Below are 24,605 nucleotides of genomic sequence, written 5' to 3' on the forward strand. Positions count from 1 at the left end.
TATGATGTTGAGGCCTTTTTCTCTTGTGGGAGAAATAAAAGATTGAGAGCTGAATTCTGAGATCCTTCTGATGTAGGAGGAGAATTGGAAGTTTATTGCTTCTTTAAGCTCTAGCAAATACAAGCATGTACAAACACACTCTAATACCTCGGGTCCTTCTTGTTGGAGGTGAGCTCGAAATACGGTCACCATGGGAAAAATTAACCAAGTAAGGGCAGTGCTGGAAATTGCAGCTTGAAGCTCCTTTAAGTATTACAAAGGAATAATAAGGGCAGCCTAAAATGCTGATGTGTTGATTGCTAACTTAGTTCGAATTCTGTTAGATGTGTTATGTTTATCTGGCTGAGTTTCTCATATGAAGGTCACTGCCAAATCCTAAAATAGTGTGTGTTCAGATAGTTTTTGGCCACACTTTTCCTCTTTCTTTTTATAATTGCTTTGGTATTGCTCTGAGCTTTTACGAGGCCAGAATCTGATCCCATGTTAGAAGGTTAATGTTAATTCATGGACTTCAGGGGCTTCATTGACCAGCTGCTGCCCACATTGGTGAACACCATGGGGAGGTCAGAAGCCACGGGGCCAAGAGTTCTGGTTGTTGTTGCTGTTTTCATGATTATGAGCAGAACTCGGAACCAAAGAAGCAATAGTTCATAGAATTACAGAATCACTGTTATAAGCCTAGGGGACCATCTAGTCCATTTCTAATCCATAGGGCAGTCACACCTAAATCCTTCCCCCCAAATATAGCGTTCTATAAAATATATACAGGAAAGAGCCAATGAGGTAAAATAATATATACTTGATATATTATCTGGTTGTCTTTTGAAGTGCTTACGGTGGTCAGAGAATCATTAAATGGAGAAATAAATGATTCAAGAATAAATAAGCCTGATCTTGCCAAAAAAAAAATCTATCTCAACAAGGAGAGTGAAAATAATTGAAATTTATTGCAATGTTTCAGTGTCTGTTTTCCATAAAAACAATTCTGTAATTGTCTACTCCGTGAAAGCCTGAGTCACTCAACCAATGGAATGATTAATGAAAAAGGCAATGACAGATTTGTCACACTGACACAAAGCGAGGAAGTGTGTGATAGTCATTAGAAAAGAAAAAGAAAAAAAACAGGTAAAGATGATCACTGAAGTTAGCAGATGTGGACTGAATATTGAAGAATCTCATTTTGGATATCATTATAGTACTACTCATCTGACTGTTTCGTTTTTCATAAACGATCAGCTTAGCAAACATGGAGTAGATAAACCCAAGGATGTAGTCCTACCTTGGGATACCTCAGACCCGTGGTGTATTCCAGGACCACTGACTGAAATGCAATTAGATATGACAAAGGGGAGCTGTGGAGACAGCCAAGCCAGGCCAAATTCCAGCCAGGCATGTAAATGACATGCATAGGCCCTTGTTTTCATCACTGTAAAATACAGGAAAATAATGCTTATCTTAAACCGGCTTAAAGTAGGTGAGGTAGCCTGGCTCATAGTAGATGCTCAGAAACTGAGTGGGTGTTCCTTCTTAATTCCCTGCCTGGATACGTCCCAGATACACATGGTCACTGGGGGAAGGTGCCATAAACATGCAGATATTTCAGCCTACATTTGCCGTGACTACTCACACAGCAACTTAAAGGACATGCCCTTCTGTGTCAGAAAGGGTCAAGAGAGATGTTTTATTACCAGGTCTTATAACAAGAAAATTGGAGTGATAATACCACTGGAAGATATGCTTTTTAGCATTTGTACCAATTTCCAATATGGAAAAAGTAGAAGTAGTGCCAGATAATTCATTTATCAAGTATGTTTTTATTTACCTACTTTGTGCTAGGCAATGTATACATTATGGAAATAGTAATCTAGGAAATGGTAAACTTTTCTCTATCATGTGTCAGTCAAGGTTTCCATAATAGAGTTTTGAAAGAAATTGTGACCTTTATGAGGCAAGTTTTGTGCTTTATTCCTTTTTATGTCTCTTTAGCTATGTGGTATAATGTCTGTATTAGTCCGTTTTCACGCTGCTTTAAAGATACTACCTGAGACTGGGTAATTTATAAATAAGAGGTTTAATTGACTGTTCGGCATGACTACGGAGGACTCGGGAAACTTAGAATCATGAAAGAAGGGGAAGGGGAAGCAGGCACCTTCTTCACAAGTTGGCGTGAGAGAGAGAGAGAGAACGTGCACCGGAAACTACCACTTTTAAAACCATCAGATCTGGTGAGAACTCGCTCACTATTACGAGAACGGCATGGGAGAGCCACCCCCATGATCCAGTCCTTCCACCAGGTCCCTTCCTGAACACATAGGGATTACATTGGAGATGAGATGTGCTTGGGAACACAGTGGCAAAGCGTGTCAATACCTTTGACAGAAGAATTGCCCAATAAATTCATTAAAGAGTATATAATACATTTTTATCAGTAAAATAATTAGGGAAATGTAATTTTTGTCAATTTACAGAAATTTTACTTCATAAATATTCACTTATTGTCATGAGAATGTAGCACAGTTAGGCAACAAACCAAATTTCAGACATGTAAACACACCTTTATATTACACAAGGAAGCTAAAATGTACTTACAAGTATGAACGGATAAATTGCTTTGATTCGATACTTTGCCTAAATAATAATTATTGTACAAGAGAGCTGCATCAATGAGGAGATCTTGGACAAATTACATAAATGACATTATTTCATCATTGCTTGGAAGGAGTTTATGTTTTGGAGTTGGTCAGCTCAGGTATAATTCTGGCTCTACAACTTAACCTCTCTGAGCCTCAGTCTCCTCATCTTGAAATGGGAATGATGCTATCTTCAGCATATGATTATGGTATGGATAAAATAAGAGCTCTCAGGGGTTCCCAGCCTTTGAACTACAGACCCCTGTAGAGCCTTGGAGATGCTGCGAAGGGTCTGTGAACTCACAGGTATCTACATAGTGTCTCCAATCTGTTTTGAACGTAGAGGCATTGCTGTTTTTTCAGATGTCTGTGGATTCATTTTAAGATTCATTTATTCAACAACTATTGAGCACTGACAAATACACAGCATCAGTTATAGTGGACTCAAGTAAAACAGACAAATGTCCCTGTATTCACGGATCTTATATTCTAGTATGGGTTGAAGAATAACAGTATATAAGATAAGTGAGTAAAAGTTTGTTGGAGAGTATTAAGTATTGAGGAAATACTTAGAAAAGTAAAAATACAGGAAATTGAGGGAACTTGCCATGTGGGTGTCTGGGAGAAGAAAGCATTTCAGGTGGAGGGAACAGCTAATGTAAAGGCCTGGCAGCCACATTCCTGGTATGTGCAAGGAACAGCTTGGAACCCGATGGGCTGTAGAGGAATGAGGGAAAGGGTAGCAGAGTTTAGAGTAGAGAAAGGAGCAGATCATGTCAGCCCTTATGCCTTTGCCTTTGGGAAGATGGAAAGTCATTAAAGGATAAGGGCAAAAGAAGGGGACGAATGACGAGGCTACTGCAGTCATCCAGGCCAGAGATGATGCGATGGAGAAGAGGTTGTGGGGAGACGCTGGACTCTGGACAGATTTTGATAGAATAGGTAGAGTTGACAAGCTTGGCTGATTGACTTTTGTGGAATGTGAGAGAAAGGAAAATACAAAGAATGGCACCGAGATTGTTGGCCTCAGCAGCAGAAGAACAGAATTAACGTGAATTGAAAGGGAGGCTGCCTCAGGGTTGGGAATGGGAGCTTCATTTTGGACGTGTGAAGTTTAATATTAGACAAAGAAGTGGAGATGTCAAGAAGGCAACTTCTGATGGAAAAAATACAAAATGCAATTACTTGAAAAATACTGCTGAATCAATAGTAGCTCTTCCAGCACAGTCTAAAAGTAGAACTATTACCATGTTTGTTAGGGGAAGGATATTTACAGAATATTTTGACCTTGAAAAAGGACCTTGTGCTAGAAAAGGTTGGAAATAGAGATGAGTTCAAGTGAAAATTTTAGTGGCCAATGAATAATATTTTCCTTTTCTGCTTCTCCTGTTCCTTTAATACATGTTTATTTCAAAATTTGTGGCATTATCAGATTTTGAAATCTTAATTTTGAACTTGAGACTTTTTCCTTCTAATTTTTGAATAGAGCTTTCACCTAACACGTGGCAGAATTGTGTTCACTGGCCCAAGTTACTTTATTTTGGAAGGAATTTAGAATGTTCACTTATTACATGTTCACTTGTTATTTTTTGTGCATAGAACCTGTGCATGTCATTTGATGCTATTTGAGACAACAAAAGAATTTGAAGACAGAGAAGGTTTTTGCTATTATGGAATCTACAATGTGAGGTCAAGAAACAGATGGTATACCTCATGTGGAAAGATTGCTCCTTCATTGTTACTTTAATTAACTTAAGTAGATATAATTTTATTAGCATCAATTTGTAATTGGCCATTTCAACATCTGTCCTTCTCAGTCTTACGCAGGGAAATACGTGCCAGCCATTGCACACCTCATCCATTCCCTCAACCCTGTGAGGAAGCTGAAGATCAACCTGAAAGGAATTGCTATTGGAGATGGATATTTTGATCCTGAATCGGTAGGTGTCTCCTTTTTACTTTCTATTTTGTCTTTTAGGGAGATTAAATGAATTTTATCAGATGGAAGTCTCCTCTTAGAGGTCTAATTTCATAAGGGAAATGGGAAATACCAGTTGACTTTATGACTTAAATCTCCTAATTTTTACCAAATGTTTCATCGTATCAATTTACTGTGCCAGCTTCCTTTGGCTGTCCGTGCAAATATGTGTGTGTATTGTGTTGCATTCTGTTGTGTGTGTTGTGGGGCGTATGTGTGTGTGCATGTAATTATCCTATTTGGGTAACCAGCACAAGATTAACTATTACAAAGGATTATTTCACCAAGTAAATGGGTTTCCTTAATGTCTTTCTCTCCCTTTGTGGCATTGATGTGTGTCTTTGTTGTCCTCAGGTTATAGGGGGCTATGCAGCGTTCCTGCACCAAATTGGCTTGTTGGATGAGAGGCAAAAAAAGTACTTCCAGAAGCAGTGCCATGACTGCATAGAACACATCAGGAAGCAGAACTGGGTTCAGGCCTTTGAAGTGAGTTCTGGGGGCCCTGTGCTGCCCTTGAGCAATTAAAACCATCTGGGGAGGGGGGCAGGTCAGTAGAAACACCTTGGTGCTCCGGCATTTTTTTGTTAGAGAAGGTTTGTCTGTTAATTCTGTTGGAGATTGGGAGGCAAGTTGAGTGGGCTGATGATGAAGAAAAGGTCTGTCTGTGTTTCTTTGAATTTACTTTGGCTGTATTTTAAGCCTGAGATCATCTTGGAGTGTTTATCTAACTGTGTCTTTCATTAACTGTTTTGATTTCTTTAAATGCCATGGAGGCCCTCAAGGCAGACCGTATCATATGGAAATCAGAAGAAAGGCAACCCAGGAAGTAGAGGCATATGCTTCACCATCTGCTCTAAACCATGTAAAGAGTTTTATATCCACAAACAGGGTTTCAGCTGGGAGAAATGACCAGTGTCTAACAAATGTCACGTGACACACGTGTCAGGAACAAAGATTATAAAGCATAGTAATTTGAAACTCTTACAAAGGACCATTGGTATTTGTGCATATCCTTACTTTGCTCACCTAAAATTAAACTTGAGAATCAATTATGTTATTCACCCTATTCTTTTTTGGTTATTTAAAATGTAAGAATATACTAAATATTAGGATACAGAAAGTTGATTTTTTTTTTTTTGGTCAATGCAGACAGAGCCGTGTGTAAACAATCTCCCTTAGGAGGTTTTTGCCACATTTACTACAGAGCCATCGTATTTGACACAGTAATACATGAGGCAAGGACAGAATTTCGAGGACTTTATTAAACACATATTCTGTAACAGTATATCTAATGTCGTTATTGTTATTAAAGACTGATATTAATAGTTTTAAGGGCATTGCAGATTAGCCAGTTCAGATCAAAATAGGAGACATAGAACCTTGGAGAGAAGGTGGACGATAACACAAAGTTAGTTTTCATTTTATAAGCAGGGTGTCAGGACACCATCTGAAATCCCCCAAGGCAGCGACTGCCTTGGCCATGATCTGGTAGCAGCTAGCTGTGCAAATAGATGGAGTGAAGGGAGTCCTGAGCCATCTTTCAGAGCTCTACCAGGCTCTGTGTCAGGACAGTAAATATCGCTGCAGAGGATGAATTCAGATTTTCTTGTGCAATTGTAAACACAAAGGAAGAGGGGTCTCTTGGGGACATGTAGGATCATGTTTCCATTTGCAATGATAGCCTTTTGTAGGCTTTCTGCTGCGAAAGAGAGGGGGAAGAGCAGTGAAACTTCAGTATTTAGAATTAATACCAATTTTTATGTGGCATGAGACCAATTTGCAAATGAGACATTTGATTTGTTTTTAAAGAAGCACACAGGAGGCTGGGCGCGGTGGCTCACGCCTGTAATCCCAGCACTTTGGGAGGCCGAGGCGGGTGGATCACGAGGTCAAGAGATCGAGACCATCCTGGTCAACATGGTGAAACCCCGTCTCTACTAAAAATACAAAAAATTAGCTGGGCATGGTGGTGCGTGCCTGTGATCCCAGCTACTCAGGAGGCTGAGGCAGGAGAATTGCCTGAACCCAGGAGGCGGAGGTTGCGGTGAGCCGAGATCGTGCCATTGCAGTCCAGCCTGGGTAAGGAGCGAAACTCGGTCTCAAAAAAAGGAAAAAAAGAAAAGCACACAGAGATAAAGCAGTGTCAAGAGCCACAGCATTTGAGAGGCCCACGTTTAGAAAGAAAGCAGAAAGATGACTGCTACTTAATACAGCAGCCTAAACACCTACAGGATTAGTGAAGCTGTAGAAAAGTTCAGGTATGTTGTGTATTCAGAGATAATGAGAACATGACCCAGGAGTTTAAATAGTCTCTCCCAGACCAGATACATCAGAAACTGGAACCACAAACAGGCAAAACCTTTGAAAGCTTGGAATGTCTTTCTGACCATTGGTCCAATATCTTGAGTGATGAATTAAAACGAGATCTTTGCTTTTTCAAGGAAAATAGATAAAATGATACTTAGGACAGTAAACGACTTGTGGTTGAAATGTGTTTCAATGACTCCAAAGGAAGACTCCAACAAATCCTGAAACCCAAGGGAATATAAATGTCAGAATTTGAAGCCTAAAATGATGAACTGTTTGATGCTCTGATCCTTTTAAATGATTTAATTAATCAAAGAGTAGTAACTCAGAGCTGGAGAGTACTCAGAGGGACAGGTCATCTGCCCCATGCATTTACACACACACACACACACACGCATGTGCACGCACACGCGCGCGCACACACACACGCACACACTTGTGAGTGGTGAGAATACCGAGGCCTAGAGGATTGCAATGAATTTCTGAAAGATACACAAATAGATCGTGGCAGGTCAAGGACTGGAATTGTTTCCCCATTTCCACCCTAGTATTTCTCCTATGGTAATTTTCAGGCATTCTATGAAAATCCTGGGATGTTTTAGATATTCTGTAAGATGTAAAATGGCTGAACCTCTGTCCAGTATTACCTCTCTTTCCATGACAATTCTCTGAATCACACAGTTCTTAATTTCACAGGTTTTGACTACCCACCTTATTTTTTGACAATTGACTTTTTTTTTTTTTTGGACATGGAGTCTCACTCTGTCACTCATGCTGGAATGCAATGGCGCAGTCTCAGCTCACTGCGACCTCCACCTCCAGAGTTCAAGTGATTCTCCCGCCTCAGCCTCCCAAGTAGCTGGGACTATAGGCACATGCCACCATGCCTGGCTAATTTTTTGTACTTTTAGTAGAGGTGGGTTTCACCATGTTGGCCAGGCTGGTCTCAAACTCCTGAGCTCAAGTGATCCGCCCACCTTGGCCTCCTGAAGTGCTGAGATTACAGGCATGAGCCACCGTGCCCAGCCAACAAAGGACTTTTTATAAAAGCAGTTACTCTTCAAGGTTGACTTTATATTCCCATTGGTGTTGAAGATAATTTCTGACAATGAGTTCCAAACATGAGGTGTACATTCAGAATGACCCTGGCCTACGGTGCCCCCTCTGGATGAACAAATTAGAAAAAGACACCTCCTCTGGGGTGACGCAGTCCTGTGGGTTCAGGACTGGGCAAACAGATGCCTCCATTGTGTGAGGATAAGAGGTGGCCATTTCTCCAGATGCAGCCCTGAGCTAGGCTCTCCAGCTCAGCAAGCAGAGCTTTGGCTGGTTCCCTGCCCCTTCTTCCCCCTTAGCCACAGGCATGGTCATGGAGTGCGCAAGCTGCACAACCAGACGTGGGGCCCCGCGCAATGGTAGCATTGCTAGAGAAGGCTTACCACCACCTCCACCCACACCGCTTTCTGTGGTGATAACTCTTGTCATTCCTGGCCTCTAACCCCTTGGTAATAGGAACCTGAATAACTTAAGCTTCTTCATATTTGAAAAAGAACATGAATACAACAGTGAGACTGTATATCAAATGTTGAAGCCTGGCCAGAAGGAATTGGCAAGGAGGAAGCATTGCAGGCTGACCCCTGGGAGCCAGTGTGTGCGTGGTTGAGTGTGCAGGCTCAGGAGTTGTGGCCTAATCATCTTACTTCTGACATTCTTAGCGGGGTATCCTCGGCAAGTTGCTTAACCTCATGTGTCTCAGTTTTCTCACCCATAAAATTAGGATAATAATACCTTATACGAACCCTAAATTTGTACTTGATAGATTGTTTTTAAGATGTGCCGACTTCATTTCTTAGAATCCTGTCCTGAGAACTCCTTACAACTTAATACCATCATCAGCAACACCCCTCCATGTCTTCAGCCTCTTCTGTGACCATTTTTTTCTCTTCATCTTCTTGCTTTGCTGGAAACCTGGCTCTCCCTGAGGATGCTGTGGTCCTTGTAGTTCTCTCTAGTGGGGACTGTTCTCTCTCTCAGGTTCTCTATACCACTTGGTTCATAGGTAGAGTAAGTGTCTCCCTTGCTCATCATTGTGACTTTCAGATCAGATCATGTTCCCTGCCTTCTCCTAAAGCTTTGCTCTTTGACTCTCATGCCCTCAGACAGGCCCTCCCACCACTTCCAATTGTGTCTGTCTACTAACCCCTGGTTACTCATTTGAACAGCTGAGTTCCTGCCTCCCTTTTGCTCTCTCCAGCATTATACTTGTCATAATTCCTGGTGACTACAGGATCCACATTGACAATCCTTTTAGGTAGGACCTGGTCCTTGGTGCCTTAGCCTCCTCTTTTTCAATAATCTTGTTCTCCTCATCTTAGCTGCTGATTCTCATACTCTAAAAAGCCGGCAGCTGATCCACAATCACACATTCAGACATCTTTCTCCAATTACCACCTCCTGTTCTAGCTCCCTTCTGCTAATGTACCAATCTTACAGCCCTGCAGCCTCACTGCCTTTCAATTCATTGACCCTCCTGCCTCTCCACTATCTCTAAGCCCCTCTAGTCTCCATTTCTCTAATTGCCTGTCTTCAACCCAGGGTCAGTCATTCCATACATTTCCAAGCTCAAACCCCTTTTGCACTTCTTCTGACGCCTTTGGCTGAACCACAACCTGGGTCAATCTGCCTCTCTGCCAGGCTGTGCTTGTCTCTGCGCAGCTGACAATGTCTGGAGGAAAGCATGCAACCATGCTGACTGCTCTCTCCCTCAACTCATGACTGGGTTTTTTAATGTCAGCAGCCCAAAAATAGCTTCTACCAGCTCCAGGAACCTGTGTCTGTACCATATCTTGCATTTTCTCTCCATGTCCTCTGGTGGACAGTCCATGCTCCATGTTAAGGCACCTTCCCGCAAGGCTGGCTCCCATAGGCAAGGCCTTTGAGCACGCCGTGTCCTCCGCCTGGAAGCTTCTTTCCCCTAGATGTCTGCGTGGCGCTCTTCCTCCCATCCAACATGTTTTTACTCAAATGCCACGTTCCGAGTGAGATCCTCTGTGATCTCCTCTCTACGGGGTCCCATACGCACATGCACACACATGACACTTCCTACTCCTCTTTAGTTTTCTCCTTATTCCCTAACATACTCGAGTTTGTCACTGTCTACCATATGACATAATTTGCTTAGAAATGCTTATTGTCCTCCTCTAGAATATAAGCTCCATGGGGAAGGACCATTGGTCTGTTTTGTTGATGTCCGTTTCTCCAATGCCATGACAGTGTCTAGCACAGAGAAGATGTACAATAAGTGGGCACTGGATGAAACAATAAAGGAATGAAAAACTTAATACATGAAAGCAGCAGAACACAGAAATGTCTGGACATTTTTACCACGCTGATGTGTTCTTTCTTTCTCCCTCTCTCCCAACCTAGATAATGGATAAACTATTCGATGGCGCCTTTACAAGTGATCCTCCTTACTTCCGGAATGTTACGGGATGTACTAGTTACTATAACATTTTACAGTGCACGGTAATGACATTTTTAAAACCATAATAATGTTTGCTTAAAACTTTTGGCAAAACCAAATGTCTTTGATGTGGGAAATACTATAGATGACTTTGTACTAGACCAACATGTCCAAACTGTATTGCATGTTGTGGTCTCCTAACCCGTAGGATCTTTTCCTCACCAGTGTTACATGTGTTACACACTGAGAATGTATGATGTTTCAGATAACTCGAAACAACTTCCGATTCACATGATTTTCCCCCAGTAGAGCTTGTTATAGAGGCTCTTTTGTGAAGGACATAGACTGGGATTGGAGTTCTGGGTCTCAGGTCCCAGAGCTTCAAATCTGTTTATGGGTCTCTTGAAAATGCCCACCTTCTTTGTTCTGTATTTAAGACGCCTGGAAAGTCAAAACTGCCAAAGCCTTAATGAAAATATTTGCTTCGTCTTACTTTTAACTTAAGATGTTTAACGCATTTAGTATGGCCCTTACTTCAAGTCTTCTGGAATGTTTCTCAAAGTATTCAAGTAGTTTCATAAAAGTAGGCCAAAGTTGGTATCGTTTGTTAGTCAAAACAGAAGGAGCCAAAGTAGGTGTTTGAATTTGTATAATCTTTGTCTAATGCTTATGACAATGCATACTGTTTTTAAAATCTCCTTGTATATGAGCTAGTTTGTAAATAAAGTATAAAGTTAGTTTCAGTGGAATTCGCCAATGCTGCAGTTTTGGGTTTAGATTCTACCAAGAGAAAAACATGGTAGACAAGAAACAAAGTTTGTGATTACATCTTTTCTTCTCTACAAAGTAATATATTCACAGTTAGCAAAAACTGTTGATGAAGCACAAAGTTGTCAAACTCAAACCACCTTAACAGTTTTTTAAATACTTGTATAACTTGTTTCTTTTTTAAAGCATTTACTCCTTTCTTTCTTTCAGTATAATGATCATTACGGAGACTTTAATGCAGTTTAAAAAACGTCTCATGTACAACTTCTCTTCTGTCTTGTGTCCTTCATAATGTATCATCTCTTTTTACATTTGACATATTTTCTCCTTAAATTATAGTCAATCCAATTTCATGTGTGTATGGTTTTAATAAGCAGCAGAACACAGAAAAGAAATTCTTAGCTTTAAATCCAGCATGGCCCCACCCTGGCCCTTGTGTTCCATTTGACCTTCTTTCCAAAGAGCCACCAACAAAGAGTAAATTGATTTTGATAAACTCACCTCTTGTTTTCTCTATCTTTGCCTCTAGAGGAGTTACTAATGGGAGTCACACATTGCAAAATATTAGTTTCTGCAAAAGAAAATCCTGTGTTTGCAAATCGCGTATTTGCTCTAAGAGTATCACATCATTCAGATTTGTCATTAGTAAAAAGATTTCACCTAAATTACCTCAACACCTCCGAGAGTTAAAATTGCAAGAATGGCGACAAGTTGATAGTCCCATCACATTTGTTCATGTTGAATGTTATGAGAAATTCACAGCTTTTCCCAACGTGTGGTTCCTGCCACCAATCATATTCTCTTATGTCTTTCCAATGCCCCCTTCTGCCAGGAACCTGAGGACCAGCTTTACTATGAGAAGTTTTTGTCACTCCCAGAAGTGAGACAAGCCATCCACGTGGGAAATCGGACTTTTAATGATGGAACTGTAGTTCTAAAGTACTTGCGAGAAGATGCAGTACAGTCAGTTAAGCCATGGTTAACTGAAATCATGAATAATTATAAGGTAAGAAAGCTACTTCAGTTACTATCTATTTTAGGAACTTTCAGATTACCAGAGTGGAGGTGATTTGTAATTTGACTCCTGCCTTTTTTTTAATGTGTCACTAACATAAATAAAAACTCCTTCTTTGTTTGATTTCTTTAAATTCAAAGTTTTATATTGTTCCTTTTAATTTAACCACTTTTGGCCAGGCTCAGTGGCTCACAACTGTAATCCCAGAGCTTTGGGAGGCCGAGGTGAGTGGATCACCTGAGGTCAAGAGTTTGAGACCAGCCTGGCCAACGTGGTGAAACCCCCTCTCTACTAAAAATACAAAAGTTAGCTGGGCGTGGTGGTGTGTGCCTGTAATCCCAGCTACTCAGGAGGCTGAGGCGTGAGAATCACTTGAACCCAAAAGGCAGAGGTTGCAGTGAACCAAGATCAAACCATTGTACTCCAGCCTGGGCAACAGAGCAAAAACTCCATCTCCAAAAAAAAAAAGAATAAATAAGTAAAAATAAATAACTACTTTCCCTTAATGAAATTCCCTTTGGCACATGCAACTTCTTATCCTTTCTTGGGAAAGGAAGAGTGGCAGAGGCAAACAGATGACTGGCCGAGGTAAGAGCCAGATTTCATTTATGTATTGCTTTATTATATTAACCCCAGTGACATCAGGGATAAATGAAACCAACTGGTTATTCCAAAAATGCATTTTGCCTAGTGATTGTATTCATTTACTTTACCTAACCACAGTGTTTTCAGTCTCTCCTTTGGTGCTAGGCTGTGAGGTTGACATGATGAATAAGAAAGGGTCCCTGTATGTCAACTCAAGCCACTATACTGTCTGGTTGAAACGCTCTACCTTATTTGCTGCTGGAGGTGCCAGTGGAAAGTGAGGCCACAGAAAAGGAGCCCTGGTGGTTCATGCAAAGAAGGCATGGGCCCCAGAAGTCCCACTGGGAGGGAAGACACCAAGAGAAGTGACATGGGGAAAGTCATCCTGTGTTTCTTTCTTTCCTGGTACTACATTCTCAGCTCCTCCTCTGGTCCTCCAGGGCTGTTAACCTTTACCTGAGAGATGGTCTCTGGGGCAACTCTGAAGGATGCCTGTATTAATGATTGGGGAGACCACCATTGAGTGATCGACTTCCTCCCTATATCCTGTTTTGGATGAACAAAAAACAGGGCAGTGAGTAGCCCATAGGGTTTTTGTATGAATTAGAAAGAAGGCATCCTCTCCTCAAGATACTTTACTTCCGTCTTTCAGAAATTGTCCTGATATACTGCTTTAGTTAAAACCAGAGTCTTTACTGCCATTTGCTGGCATGATGAACATACATTTCTACAATGTCTATGTTAGGAATTGTGTCTGTTAGTATTATTCAGTGCACAATCTGCAATACCATCCCCCTGGCCAATGCACCCTAACTAGACTGTGGTTTAGAATATGCCAGACCTAGAAGGCCCATTTTCAGGTTCTGCTCCTAGTACAGTGTTGGACATGTAACCTTTGTTGACAATAGTCTAAGACCAATGGTATGCCAAGCCTGCAAATGCATTATAAACCTGCAAAACTTGATGAGATACTTGCTTTCTAGGAAAGAAAGGGTCTAACGAGGTTAGGCCAGCATTTCAGCCATCCTTGTGTTTGGTTTTCTTGGGGACATGGAGTGGCCCTTAGTGCGTGCTGCTTTAAGCCTTCTCAGAGCACCTCCAGATGCTGCTTATCCTCTTCTCTGAGCTCTCAGAATGCGTTGTCTCTACCCCTATACTTGTACATGACACACTCTAACGTGCAGACTCTCAGTCTGATACCCATAATACCACCAGCCTGGACCAGATGTCAGGAATGAACTAATGAATGAATGATTAGTGCTATATCAAAAATTCATCTATAAACCTGTCCATAATTCATTAGGTACTTATTATTCACAAATTTATTAAACCAAAAAGAGGTTAGCATTCATATCTTAAAGATAATGTTCTATAATATAACATTAAGGAACAGAAAGTGGGTTTTTTTGAGTGGGGAGTTGATAAGGAAGTTCAATATGCATTATTTGCTCCCTTGGGAGATATATTTTCTCACTGCACAAATTTAGCTAGAATATGATTCCTTTTTTAGCCATGTGAGGATAGGGTGGGACAAACAGCTTACTTGATGACATAAACTCTCCTTACATTTTGATTGAGGAAGGAGAATATATCGATTAGAGGTAATCCTGCATTTTGATACTTAAACATATCTGTCCCTCTTGCCCGTGTAACCTAAACCTACCACCACTATAAGTTCCAATAAAATCAGAATCCAGTATTTTCTAAACTTTCCCTTTTTTTTTTTTTTTTTTTTTTTTTTGAGACACAGTTTCACTGTGTCTCCCAGGCTGCAGTGCAGTGGCGCAATCTTGGCTCACTGCAACCTCTGCCTTCTAGGTTCAGGCGATTCTCCTGCCTTAGCCTCCCGAGTAGCTGAGAATACAGGCACATGCCATCATGCCTCGCTGATTTTTTTGTTTGTATTTTTAGTAGAGACAGAGTTTCACTATGTTGCCCAGGCTGGTTTCAAACTCCTGACCTCAGGTGATCTGCCCACCTCGGCCTCCCAAAGTGCTTGGGATTACAGGCGTAAGCCATTGCGCCCAGCATAAACTTTTCAACTCAGAATCAGTTGCCAGAAAAACAGAAGAGTTTAGTGGTATAGATAAACCATATTTCCATAAAGAGAACAAAATATGCCATCAATCTAATGCAGACCAAAAAGTGGCTGCCACTAAAGCAGACAGCATGTTCATTCACGCAGCTGGCAAAGCCGTAAGGATAGCGATTATCTTTGGCTTGTCTGTTAATGATGTTGGACCTCAATGTATATGTAATGGAATCAGAACAACGTAGGTTGGCTTAAAACATTAGTACCATTAAAGTCGTATTTATGTAAGACTCGGTACTAATTTGTCATAGAAAATAGCCTGCCTGTTTCTATTCAGAAAAGAACAGAGAGGTCTTTTTCCAGTACTAGATTGATTTTAGCCGATGTGGAGCATCTCTGCTGGTTGGAGGAAGACCTTCTCGGGTTTCTGGAATTATGTTTTCATGTAGTTTCTGTATAAAAATTAGCTTCTTTGTAAACTACGTTAGTTTCTATGTAAACTACATGAAACATTGTCCTCTTATAATGATGTACAGGAGATGCATACTCAAAAGTCATTTTCCTTTCAGTAATTTCAGATGTTTGGGTGGTACATTGAAATATCATATTGGCAGCTTCCAAAATAACCAGAATGAGGAAGAATCTCTTGGGCTGTTTGAATTCTTCATGACTGAATGAGGTCAAAACATGATCAGGGCTTTTAGGAATTAGCTGGTTAATAGACTGGTGATTATGAACATGTTCTTAAGTTACACTCTTGTTTGAGTTCTGGTTACACCACTCACTGGCTATGCTTCTTTGGGAAACAAAAGTGAAAGTCTCTGCTTTGGCTTCCTTGTCTATAAAACAGGAATAAAAACAGTATCTTTGTGTGAGTTTCTGTGAGGTTTAAATGAGATTATATGTGTAAACACACTTAGAAGAGTGCCTGGTGGTTAAAAGGTGTTAGTAGAAGTCTTTAAGATTTTGCTACAATCAAAAGTTATAGAAGAAACCCTGGAAAACACAAAAATAAAAAAGAATCGACAGGCTTCCAGTTTCCAGTCCAGTGCGTAAGGAGCTTCGAAGTCTCCACTCCATTTTAATGACAATAGAAAGCCAACCACACTGAAAATCAGTCAAAAACTCTTCTTATATTTGTCAGATAACTGAGGTCACAGGGCAAACTGCTGCTCTCTGAAATGAGATAGACAGGTGAATATAGGGAGTCACAACTTAACAGAAGCAAAGTCCTAAGCAAAACCCTCCATGGAAACAGGTGCTGAGGCAGGAAAACTTGAACTGTAATTGGTAAATTACTAGAGGCTCCATAGAGACAAGCCTGAGAGTTAAAAACACCATAGGCGGCAGGGGGGTTGGGGGTAACACTCAGGCAAAGGTCATTTGTAAATGACCTTTATTATGTTGAGGGACTTTTCTTGTATACCCAAACTGTTGAGAGTTTTTCTCAAGAAAGGATGTTGGATTTTGTTGAACACTTTTTGTGTCAGTTGAGATGATCATGTGGTTTTGTCTTGCAGTCTGTGATGTGTCATTTTGATTGACTTGCCTGTGTTAAACCAGTCTTGCATGCTAAGAGTAAATCCCACGTGATCATGCTGGAGAATCTTTTTGATGTATTGTCGAATTTGGTTTGCTAATATTTTATTGAAATTTTTACATGAATGTCAGAGTTATTGTCTTGCAGTTTTCTTTTTTCTTGTGATATCTTTGCCTGGCTTAGGAATCAATATAATACTTGACAAAAAAATCTATGATTAATATGCCAAGGACTTTAATGGAAAAAGTAGACAAGCTGCAAGAACAGATGAATATTGAAAATAGAGAAATGGAAAGTATAAGAATCAAAAGGAAATGTTAGAGATCAAAAACACTGTAACAGAGATAAAGAATGTCTTTGGTGGGCTCACTAGTAGACTGGACACAGCTGAGCCAAGAGTAGCATGAGGATGTAATAAAAATAGAAGCTTCCAAAATGGAAAAGTAAAGAGAACAAAGAATTAAAAAAAATTTGAGTATCCTTAACTATGGGATAACTACAAAAGACGTATCATACACATAATGGGAATACCAGAACCAGAAGAAAGAGAAGGAAATGGAAGCAATATTTAAAGCAATAATGATTGCAAACTTGCCCAGATTAATGCCGAACACCAAACCACACATCCCAGAAACTGAGAATGCATAGAGCTGAATAAATGCTAAAACAAAATAACCAAAAAAAGGAGACAAGTCATATGGAAACTTCAAAAATATCAAATATAAAGAAAATCTCAGAAGAAGCCAAAGGGAAGCAAAACCTTACCTATGGAGAAGCAAAGGTAAGAATTACATCTAGGTTCTCCTCAGAAATCATGCCAACAAGAAGAGAATGGAGTGAGAATGGAGTGAAATACTTAGTGTTGAGAGAATAAAACCCACCAACTTAGAATTCTGCACCCTGCAAAAGTATTCTTCAAGAGTGAAAGAGAAATGAAGACTTTCTCAGACAAACAGGAATTAAGGGAATTTGTTGCTAGCAGACCTTCTTTGTAAGATATGTTAAAATAGGTTTTCAAAGAGAAGATAAGTGATACATGTCAGAAACTTACATCTATATAAAGAGAAGAGCACTGGCTAATGATTAAATGAAGATGACATGATTATGTAGGAAATCCAAAAGAATCAACAGTAAACCTCTTGGAATTAATAAGTGATTAATCATAACAAGGTTGCAGGATGTAAGGTTAATGTATAAAACGTAATCACTTTCCTATGTACTCCCAATAAACAAGTGAAATTTGAAATTAAAACACAGGACTATTTACATTAGCACCCTCCAAAAATGAAAAACTTAGGCATAAATGCAACAAAATATGTATAAGATCTATATTAGGAAAACTATAAAATGCTGATAAAAGACATCAAAGAACAACTGATAGTTGGAGAAATACTTTGTGTTCATGAATAGGAAGACTCAATACTGTCAAGATGCCAGTTCTTCCCAACTTGATCCATAGATGCAATATAATCCCAGTCAAAATCTCAGTAACATTTTTTGGATATGGAGAAATTGATTCTAAAGATTCTATGGAGCATCAAAAGACCCAGAATAACCAACACAATATTGAACAAGAGGAATAAAGTTGGAAGATTGACATTACCCAACTTCAAGACTTACCATAAAACTACAATAATTAAGACATTAATTATTGTAATAAGTATGGCATTGGCGAAAGAATAGGCAAATAGATTGATGGACTAGATACAGATCCCAGAAATACACCCACGTAAATATAGTCAACTAATCTTTGACAAATGAGCAAAGGTAATACAATGCAGTGAAGACAGTCTTTACAGCAAATGGTGCAGGAACAGGTGGATGTATCCACATAAACAAAATAATCTAGACATAGATCTTACACTCCTCATAAAAATGGTCTTTGCATGGATTATAGATTTAAAGGTAAAACATAAAACTGCAAGATTTGTAGACATTAACTTAGGAGAAAACCTGAAGAACCTTGGGTATAGTGTTGATGTTTTAGATACAATGTTAAAGGAACAATGCATGAAAGAAATAATTCAGAAGCTGGACATCGTTAAAATTAATAACTTCTGGCTTATAGAAAACAATGTCAAGAAAAGGAGAAGATAAGCCACAGACTGGGAGAAAATATTTGCAAAAGACACATCTAATAATAGACTGTTAATTAAAATATATTTTTGAAAACCCTTATAGCTCAACAATAAGAAAATGAACAACCCAATGTAGGAATGGGCAAAAGACCTAGGCACCTCACCAGTGAAAATAACGGTAAGTAAGCATATGGAAAGATGTTGGTCGGGTGCCAGCGACTCATGTCTATAATACCAGCACTTCAGGAGGCCAAGGTGAGAGGATCACCCAGGAGTTTGAGACCAGGCTGGACAACATAGAGAGATCCTACAAAATACAATTAATTAATTAGCTCGATGTGGTGGTTTGCACCTCCTATAGTCCTAGCTGCCTGAGAGGCTGAGATGGGAGGATCACTTGACCCCAGGAATTCAAGGTTGCAGCAAGTCACAATTGTGCCACTGCACTCTAGCCTAGGCAACAGAGTGAGATCTTGTCTCAAAAAAAAGAGATGATGTTCAACATCATATGTCATTAGGGTGTTACAAATTAAAGCCATGAGACCCCACTTCCAGGCCTGTTAGAACAGCCAAAATCCAAAATGCCAACCACACTAAATGCTTGCAAGGATGTGGAGCAATAGGAATTCTCATTCTGATGGGAATGCAAAAATGCTACAGCCACCTTGGAAGACAGTTTGAAAATTTCTTACAAAACTTAATATGCTCTTACCATACCATTCAGCAGTCATGCTCTTTGGTATTTACCCAAATGAATTGCAAGCTTGTGTTCACACAGAAATCTGCACAGGAATATTTATAACAGCTTTATTCATAATTGCCAAAACTTGGAAACAACCAAGATGTTCGGTGAATGAATAATTAAACTGTAGTCCAGACAATGAAATTTTATTCAGTGCTAAAAACAAATGAGCTGTTGAACCATGAAAAGACATGTAGAAAACTAGCTGGGCGCGGTGGCTCATGCCTGTAATCCCAGCACTTTGGGAGGCCGAGGCGGGTGGATCACGAGGTCAAGAGATCGAGACCACCCTGGTCAACATGGTGAAACCCCATCTCTACTAAAAATACAAAAAATTAGCTGGGCATGGTGGTGTGTGCCTGTAATCCCAGCTACTCAGGAGGCTGAGATAGGAGAATTGCCTGAACCCAGGAGGCGGAGGTTGCAGTGAGCCGAGATCGTGCCATTGCACTCCAGCCTGGGTAACAAGAGCGAAACTCCGTCTCAAAAAAAAAAAAAAAAAGAAAAATGCATATTTCTGAGTGAAAGAAGCCAATCTGAAAAGATACTGTATGATCCCAACTATATGACATTCTCTAAAAGACAAAACTATGGAGTCAGTGGTTGCCAGGAGTTGGGGGAGCGAGGGATCAATAGGCACAGCATAAAGGATTTTTAGGGCAGTGAAACCATTCTGTATGATGATACAGTGGTGGATACATGACATTATGCATTTGTCAAAACCCATGGACTGTATAACACCAAGAGTGAGTTCTAATGTGAACTGCGGACTTCAGGGTATTTGATGACGTTTCAGTGTAGTTTTGTTACTGTAACAAATACCTCACTGTGGTGAGGGATATTGATAGTGGAGGAGGCTATATGGGAGAGGGCGTAAGGGGTGGATGGGAATTCTGTGCTTTCCACTCAATTTGCTATGAACCTGAAACAGCTCTGAAAAACAAAGTTTATTAATTTACATTTTTTAAGTTAATTTCCTAGTAAAGAGGATAGATGTTAGTATATTTGATAAAGGGTAGATTCAATTCCTACATCCAGCAGACAGATACAGTAGACTCTGAAGGAAAATACAACTAAAGTACAACTGAATTCAGGATAAATTACAACAAACATAATTGTAATGCCTTTAATAAAATAAAAGTGGATCTGAAAACATAAACAACATCAAAAAAACAGGCAGAGAACGGAATCCTGTGAGCAAGAACAATAAGGCAGGGTGGCCCTGGGAACCAGTGTCCTCGGTGCTGCAATTGGCAACTGGGCTGTGGGCCCAAGTAAAGTGAGGCTGCTGACCTGAGAGCCCAGCACCAGGGCTGGGACATGTGGAGGGCCCAAATTGGTCCCATGTTGCTAGAAACTCTGGCAACTAGCAGAAGCAAATATACAAAACTTAGAGGTGGGGCCAGGCATGGTGCCTCATGCCTCTAATCTCAGTGCTTTGGGAGGCTGAGGCAAGCAGATCATGATGTCAGGAGTTCGAGACCAGCCTGGCCAACGTGGTGAAACCACGTCTCTATTAAAAATACAAAAATTAGCCAGGCATGGTGGCGAGTGCCTGTAATCCCAGCTACTGGGGAGACTGAGGCATGAGAATCACTTGAACCCGGGAGGCAGAGATTGCAGTGAGCTGAGATCATGCCACTGCACTCCAGCCTCGGAGACAGAGCGAGACTCCATGTCAAAAAAAAAAAAAAAAAAAAAGGAATACTTAGAAAGAAGAAACAGAGAAGAATTGCTTGAACCCAGGAAGCAGAGGTTGCAGTGAGCCAAGATTGCACCACTGCACTCCAATTTGGGTCACAGAGTGAGACTCCATCTCCAAAAAATAATTAAAAAAAAAAAAAAAAGTGTTTTAGTCTATCAGAGTTTTCAAAAATGTAAAAAAGTGTAAAAAAAAAAATTTTAACAAAAATGTAAGCTCGTAATCAAAAGTCATCTAACGCAAAAGTAAATAGGCTATAGGCTGTGAATAAGCAGAAATAATTAGATGAAGATAGCCAAGGCACTTTCAGATATAGGAAATATGAGATATAACTATGTCTGAAATATTTGAAGGCATAAAAATGTAATTATAAAACAAGCAATAAATGAGAAATATTAAATATGGTGAGGCAAATTTGAAAGAGAACAAATTGTAATAGTTAAATGATACAGTTGTTGAATTTAAAACTGAGTGCATGGGTTAAAGAGTAGATTAGACAGTGCTGAAGATAAATTAATCAGAAGATAGAGCTGAAGAAAATACCAAAATGGAACACAGGAAGAAAAGAGATAAAAAGTTTGAAGGGAAGATTAAGAGACATTAAGAAGAGAATAACATATGTCTAAGTAGAGTCATAGAAGGTATAAACAGAATGAAAAAAAACAATTTTGAAGAAACTGGCTGTAAATTTGTAATATCTGATAAAAGTTATAAATGCACAGACACATGTACTGAAGCACATAGTAAGCAGTGAGAGAGAGAAAAGAAATTCATATTTTAGCTGGTTTTAATGAAACTGAACAATAGCAAAAAGCAAAGAGAATGTTTTAAAAGGCCAGAAAGGGCCATCTACAGAAGGAGGAAAATCAGACTGACAGAGACTTATCAATGATAGCAATGGAAAGCATAATATATTCAAAATGCTAAAATGAGATAATCAAGAACCATATTTCAAGTAAAATGGTGAAATAAAAATATTTTCAGATTTAACAATCATTTCAAGTGCATTTAGAGTCAACAGATTTTCACTGAAGGAGGTTCTACAGAATATATTTTAGGAAAAATGAATTATTCCAGAATTATTACAGGAAGAAAATCTGAAATACAAGAAGAAATACTGTAGAAATTGATAGAAATGGTATTTTATCAATGTTAACTTTCTGGTTTTAATCATTATACAGTGGTTATGTAAATTGTAACATTTGTTAAGGCTATGTAAAGGATACACTATTAGCAGATTTTGTTTGCTTTGTTTAGTGACCTGATCTTGCTCTATCACCTAGGCTAGAGTGCAGTGGCGTGGTCATAGCTTACTGTCTCGAACTCCTGGGCTGAAGCTGTCCTCCAGCCTCAGCCCTCCCAAGTAGCTGGGATTACAGGCATGTGCTGGCTAATGTTGTTGGTTTCTTTCCCTCCCTTCTTCCCTTTCCCTCCCCTTCCCTCTTCCTCTCTCTCTCTCTCCCCCCCTCCCTATCTCTCTGTTTCTCCCTTTTTCTCTCTTTTTCTTTCTTTCCTTTTAGAAATGAGGTTTTGTTCTGTTGCCCATGCTGGTTCTCAAACTCCTGGCCTCAAGCAATCCTCCCACCTCAGCTTTCCAAAGTGCTAGGATTACAGGTGTGAGCCACTGCAACCAGCCTTTTTAACAGATTTGCTGAGATATAATTTATATGCCACAAAATTCACTCATTTCAAATGTACGAGTCAGTGGTTTTTGCAACTGCAGTTTTATTCGCAACCATCACCACTTTCTAGTTTCTGAACATCTTCATCACACCTGAAAGAAAAAAGAAAAAAATTCCTTATCCATTAGCAATGATTTCTACTTCCTCTTCCGGCCCCTGGCAACCACTAATCTACTTTCTGTCTGTATGGATTTGCCTCTTGTGAATATTTCATATAAATGAAATTGTGCAATATGTGGCCTTTTGTTTCTTTCCCTTAGTATGTCAGCATGTTCATTCATTTTACTGCTAAGTAATATTCCTTTGTATGGTTATACCATGTTCTGTTCATTCATCTATTGATGGACATTTGGCATGTTTCCATGTTTTGACTATTATGAAAATGCCGCTATGAATATTAATGTACAGTGTTTGTCTGAACATAGGTTTTTCATTCTCTTGTGTAGATATATACCTAAGAGTGGAATTATGGGGTCACATGTCAACTGTATATTTAACATTTTCAAGAATGCTAAACTGTTTATTGCAAAGTAGCTGGGACATTTTACAATTCCTCCAAAATGGATGAGTTCCAGTTTCTCCACATCCTTGTCAGCAGTTGTTACTGTCTGACATTTTGATTCTAGTCATCCTAGTGATTTAAAGTGCTTTGAGCTTTGATTGGCATTTCCCTAATGACAAATGATTAGCATCTTTCTATGTGCTTTTTTATTGTTCATTTTTATGTTTCTTTGGGAAAATGTCTATCCAAATACTTTGCCCATTAATTGGGTTGCTAATTAATTGGATTATTTGCCTTTTATTGAGGTGTGAGAGTTCTTTATATATTCTGAATACAAGTCCCTTATCAGGTATGATTTGCAAAATTTTTTTTCCTATTATCTGGGTTGTCTTTTCATTTTCTTGATGTTGCCCATCAAAGTCCAAAAGTTTTAATTTTGATAAAGTCCAATTTGTCTGTGTTTTCTTTCACCACTTATGCTTTTTTTAAAAAAAAAAAAATCTTTATTTCATTTCATTTTAGTTAAATTTGGGTTTAAAAACTAACACTCAAGCTGGTTATTGGAAAACATCCAAGTATTCACAATTTGGGTGTGTGAATTTACTTGAATTTACTTTTTTTCTGGCTCTATTTTATAAAATCTTTTTTCCCATAGGTCATTAGGGTACAGGTAGTATTTGGATACATGGGTAAGTTTTTTAGTGGTGAATAGTGAGATTTTGGTGCACCCATCACACGAGCAGTATGCACCACACTCTATTTGTAGTTTTTTATCCCTTTCCCTCTTCTCACCCTTCCCCCAGGTCCCCAAAGTCCATTGTATCATTCTTATGCCTTTGTGTCCTCATAGCTTGCTCTTATGTATGAGTGAGAACATACAACGTCTGGTTTTCCATTCCCAAGTTACTTGACTTAGAATAATAGTCTCCAGTCTCATCCAGGTCACTGCAAATGCTGTTAATTCATTCCTTTTTATGGCTGAGTAGTATTCCATTGTGTGTGTGTATACACATGTGTATAGGGGTGTGTGTGTGTGTGTGTGTGTGTGTGTGTATATATATATCACAGTTTCTTTATCCATTCATTAATTGATGGGCATTTGGGTTGGTTCTACGATTTTGCAGTTGTGAATTGTGCTGCTATAAACCTGTGTGCAAGTGTCTTTTTCATATAATGACTTGTTTTTCTCTGGGCAGAAACCCAGTAGTGAAATTGCTGGATCAAATGGTAATTCTACTTTTAGTTCTTTAAAGAATCTCCACCACTGTTTTCCATAGTGGCTGTACTAGTTTACATTCTGACCAGCAGTGTAGAAGTGTTCACCACATCTACGCCAACATCTACTGTTTTTTGATTTTTTGATTATGGCCATCCTTGCAGGAGTAAGGTGCTATCACATTATGGTTTTAATTTGCATTTCCCTAATCATTAATGATGTTGAGCATTTTTTCATATGTTTGTAGGCCATTTGTATATTTTCTTTAGAGAATTGTCTATTCATGTCCTTAGCCCACTTTCTGATAGGATTGTTGGGGTTTTTTTGTTGTTTGTTTGTTTACTGATTTGAGTTTGTTATAGATT

At 39.4% G+C, this 24,605-nt stretch overlaps 1 protein-coding gene across 3 annotated transcripts in view; it reads left to right on the top strand.

Moving 5' to 3' along the window:
• CPVL (carboxypeptidase vitellogenic like) overlaps nucleotides 1-24,605 on the top strand; it is a 196,547-nt gene that overhangs the window by 108,920 nt on the left and 63,022 nt on the right. For all 3 annotated transcript variants that reach the window (XM_021670137.2, XM_064380524.1, XM_021670140.2), the window contains 4 exons: nucleotides 4,448-4,570; nucleotides 4,963-5,094; nucleotides 10,342-10,440; nucleotides 11,979-12,152. In XM_021670137.2, the coding sequence (XP_021525812.2) occupies nucleotides 4,448-4,570; nucleotides 4,963-5,094; nucleotides 10,342-10,440; nucleotides 11,979-12,152 (528 nt within the window). The remainder of the gene's footprint in view (nucleotides 1-4,447; nucleotides 4,571-4,962; nucleotides 5,095-10,341; nucleotides 10,441-11,978; nucleotides 12,153-24,605) is intronic.

Source organism: Aotus nancymaae, unplaced genomic scaffold, assembly GCF_030222135.1.
Source record: "Aotus nancymaae isolate 86718 unplaced genomic scaffold, 86718_ANA_hifiasm-v0.15.2.pri h1tg000025l, whole genome shotgun sequence".
NCBI classification, from domain to species: domain Eukaryota; kingdom Metazoa; phylum Chordata; class Mammalia; order Primates; family Aotidae; genus Aotus; species Aotus nancymaae.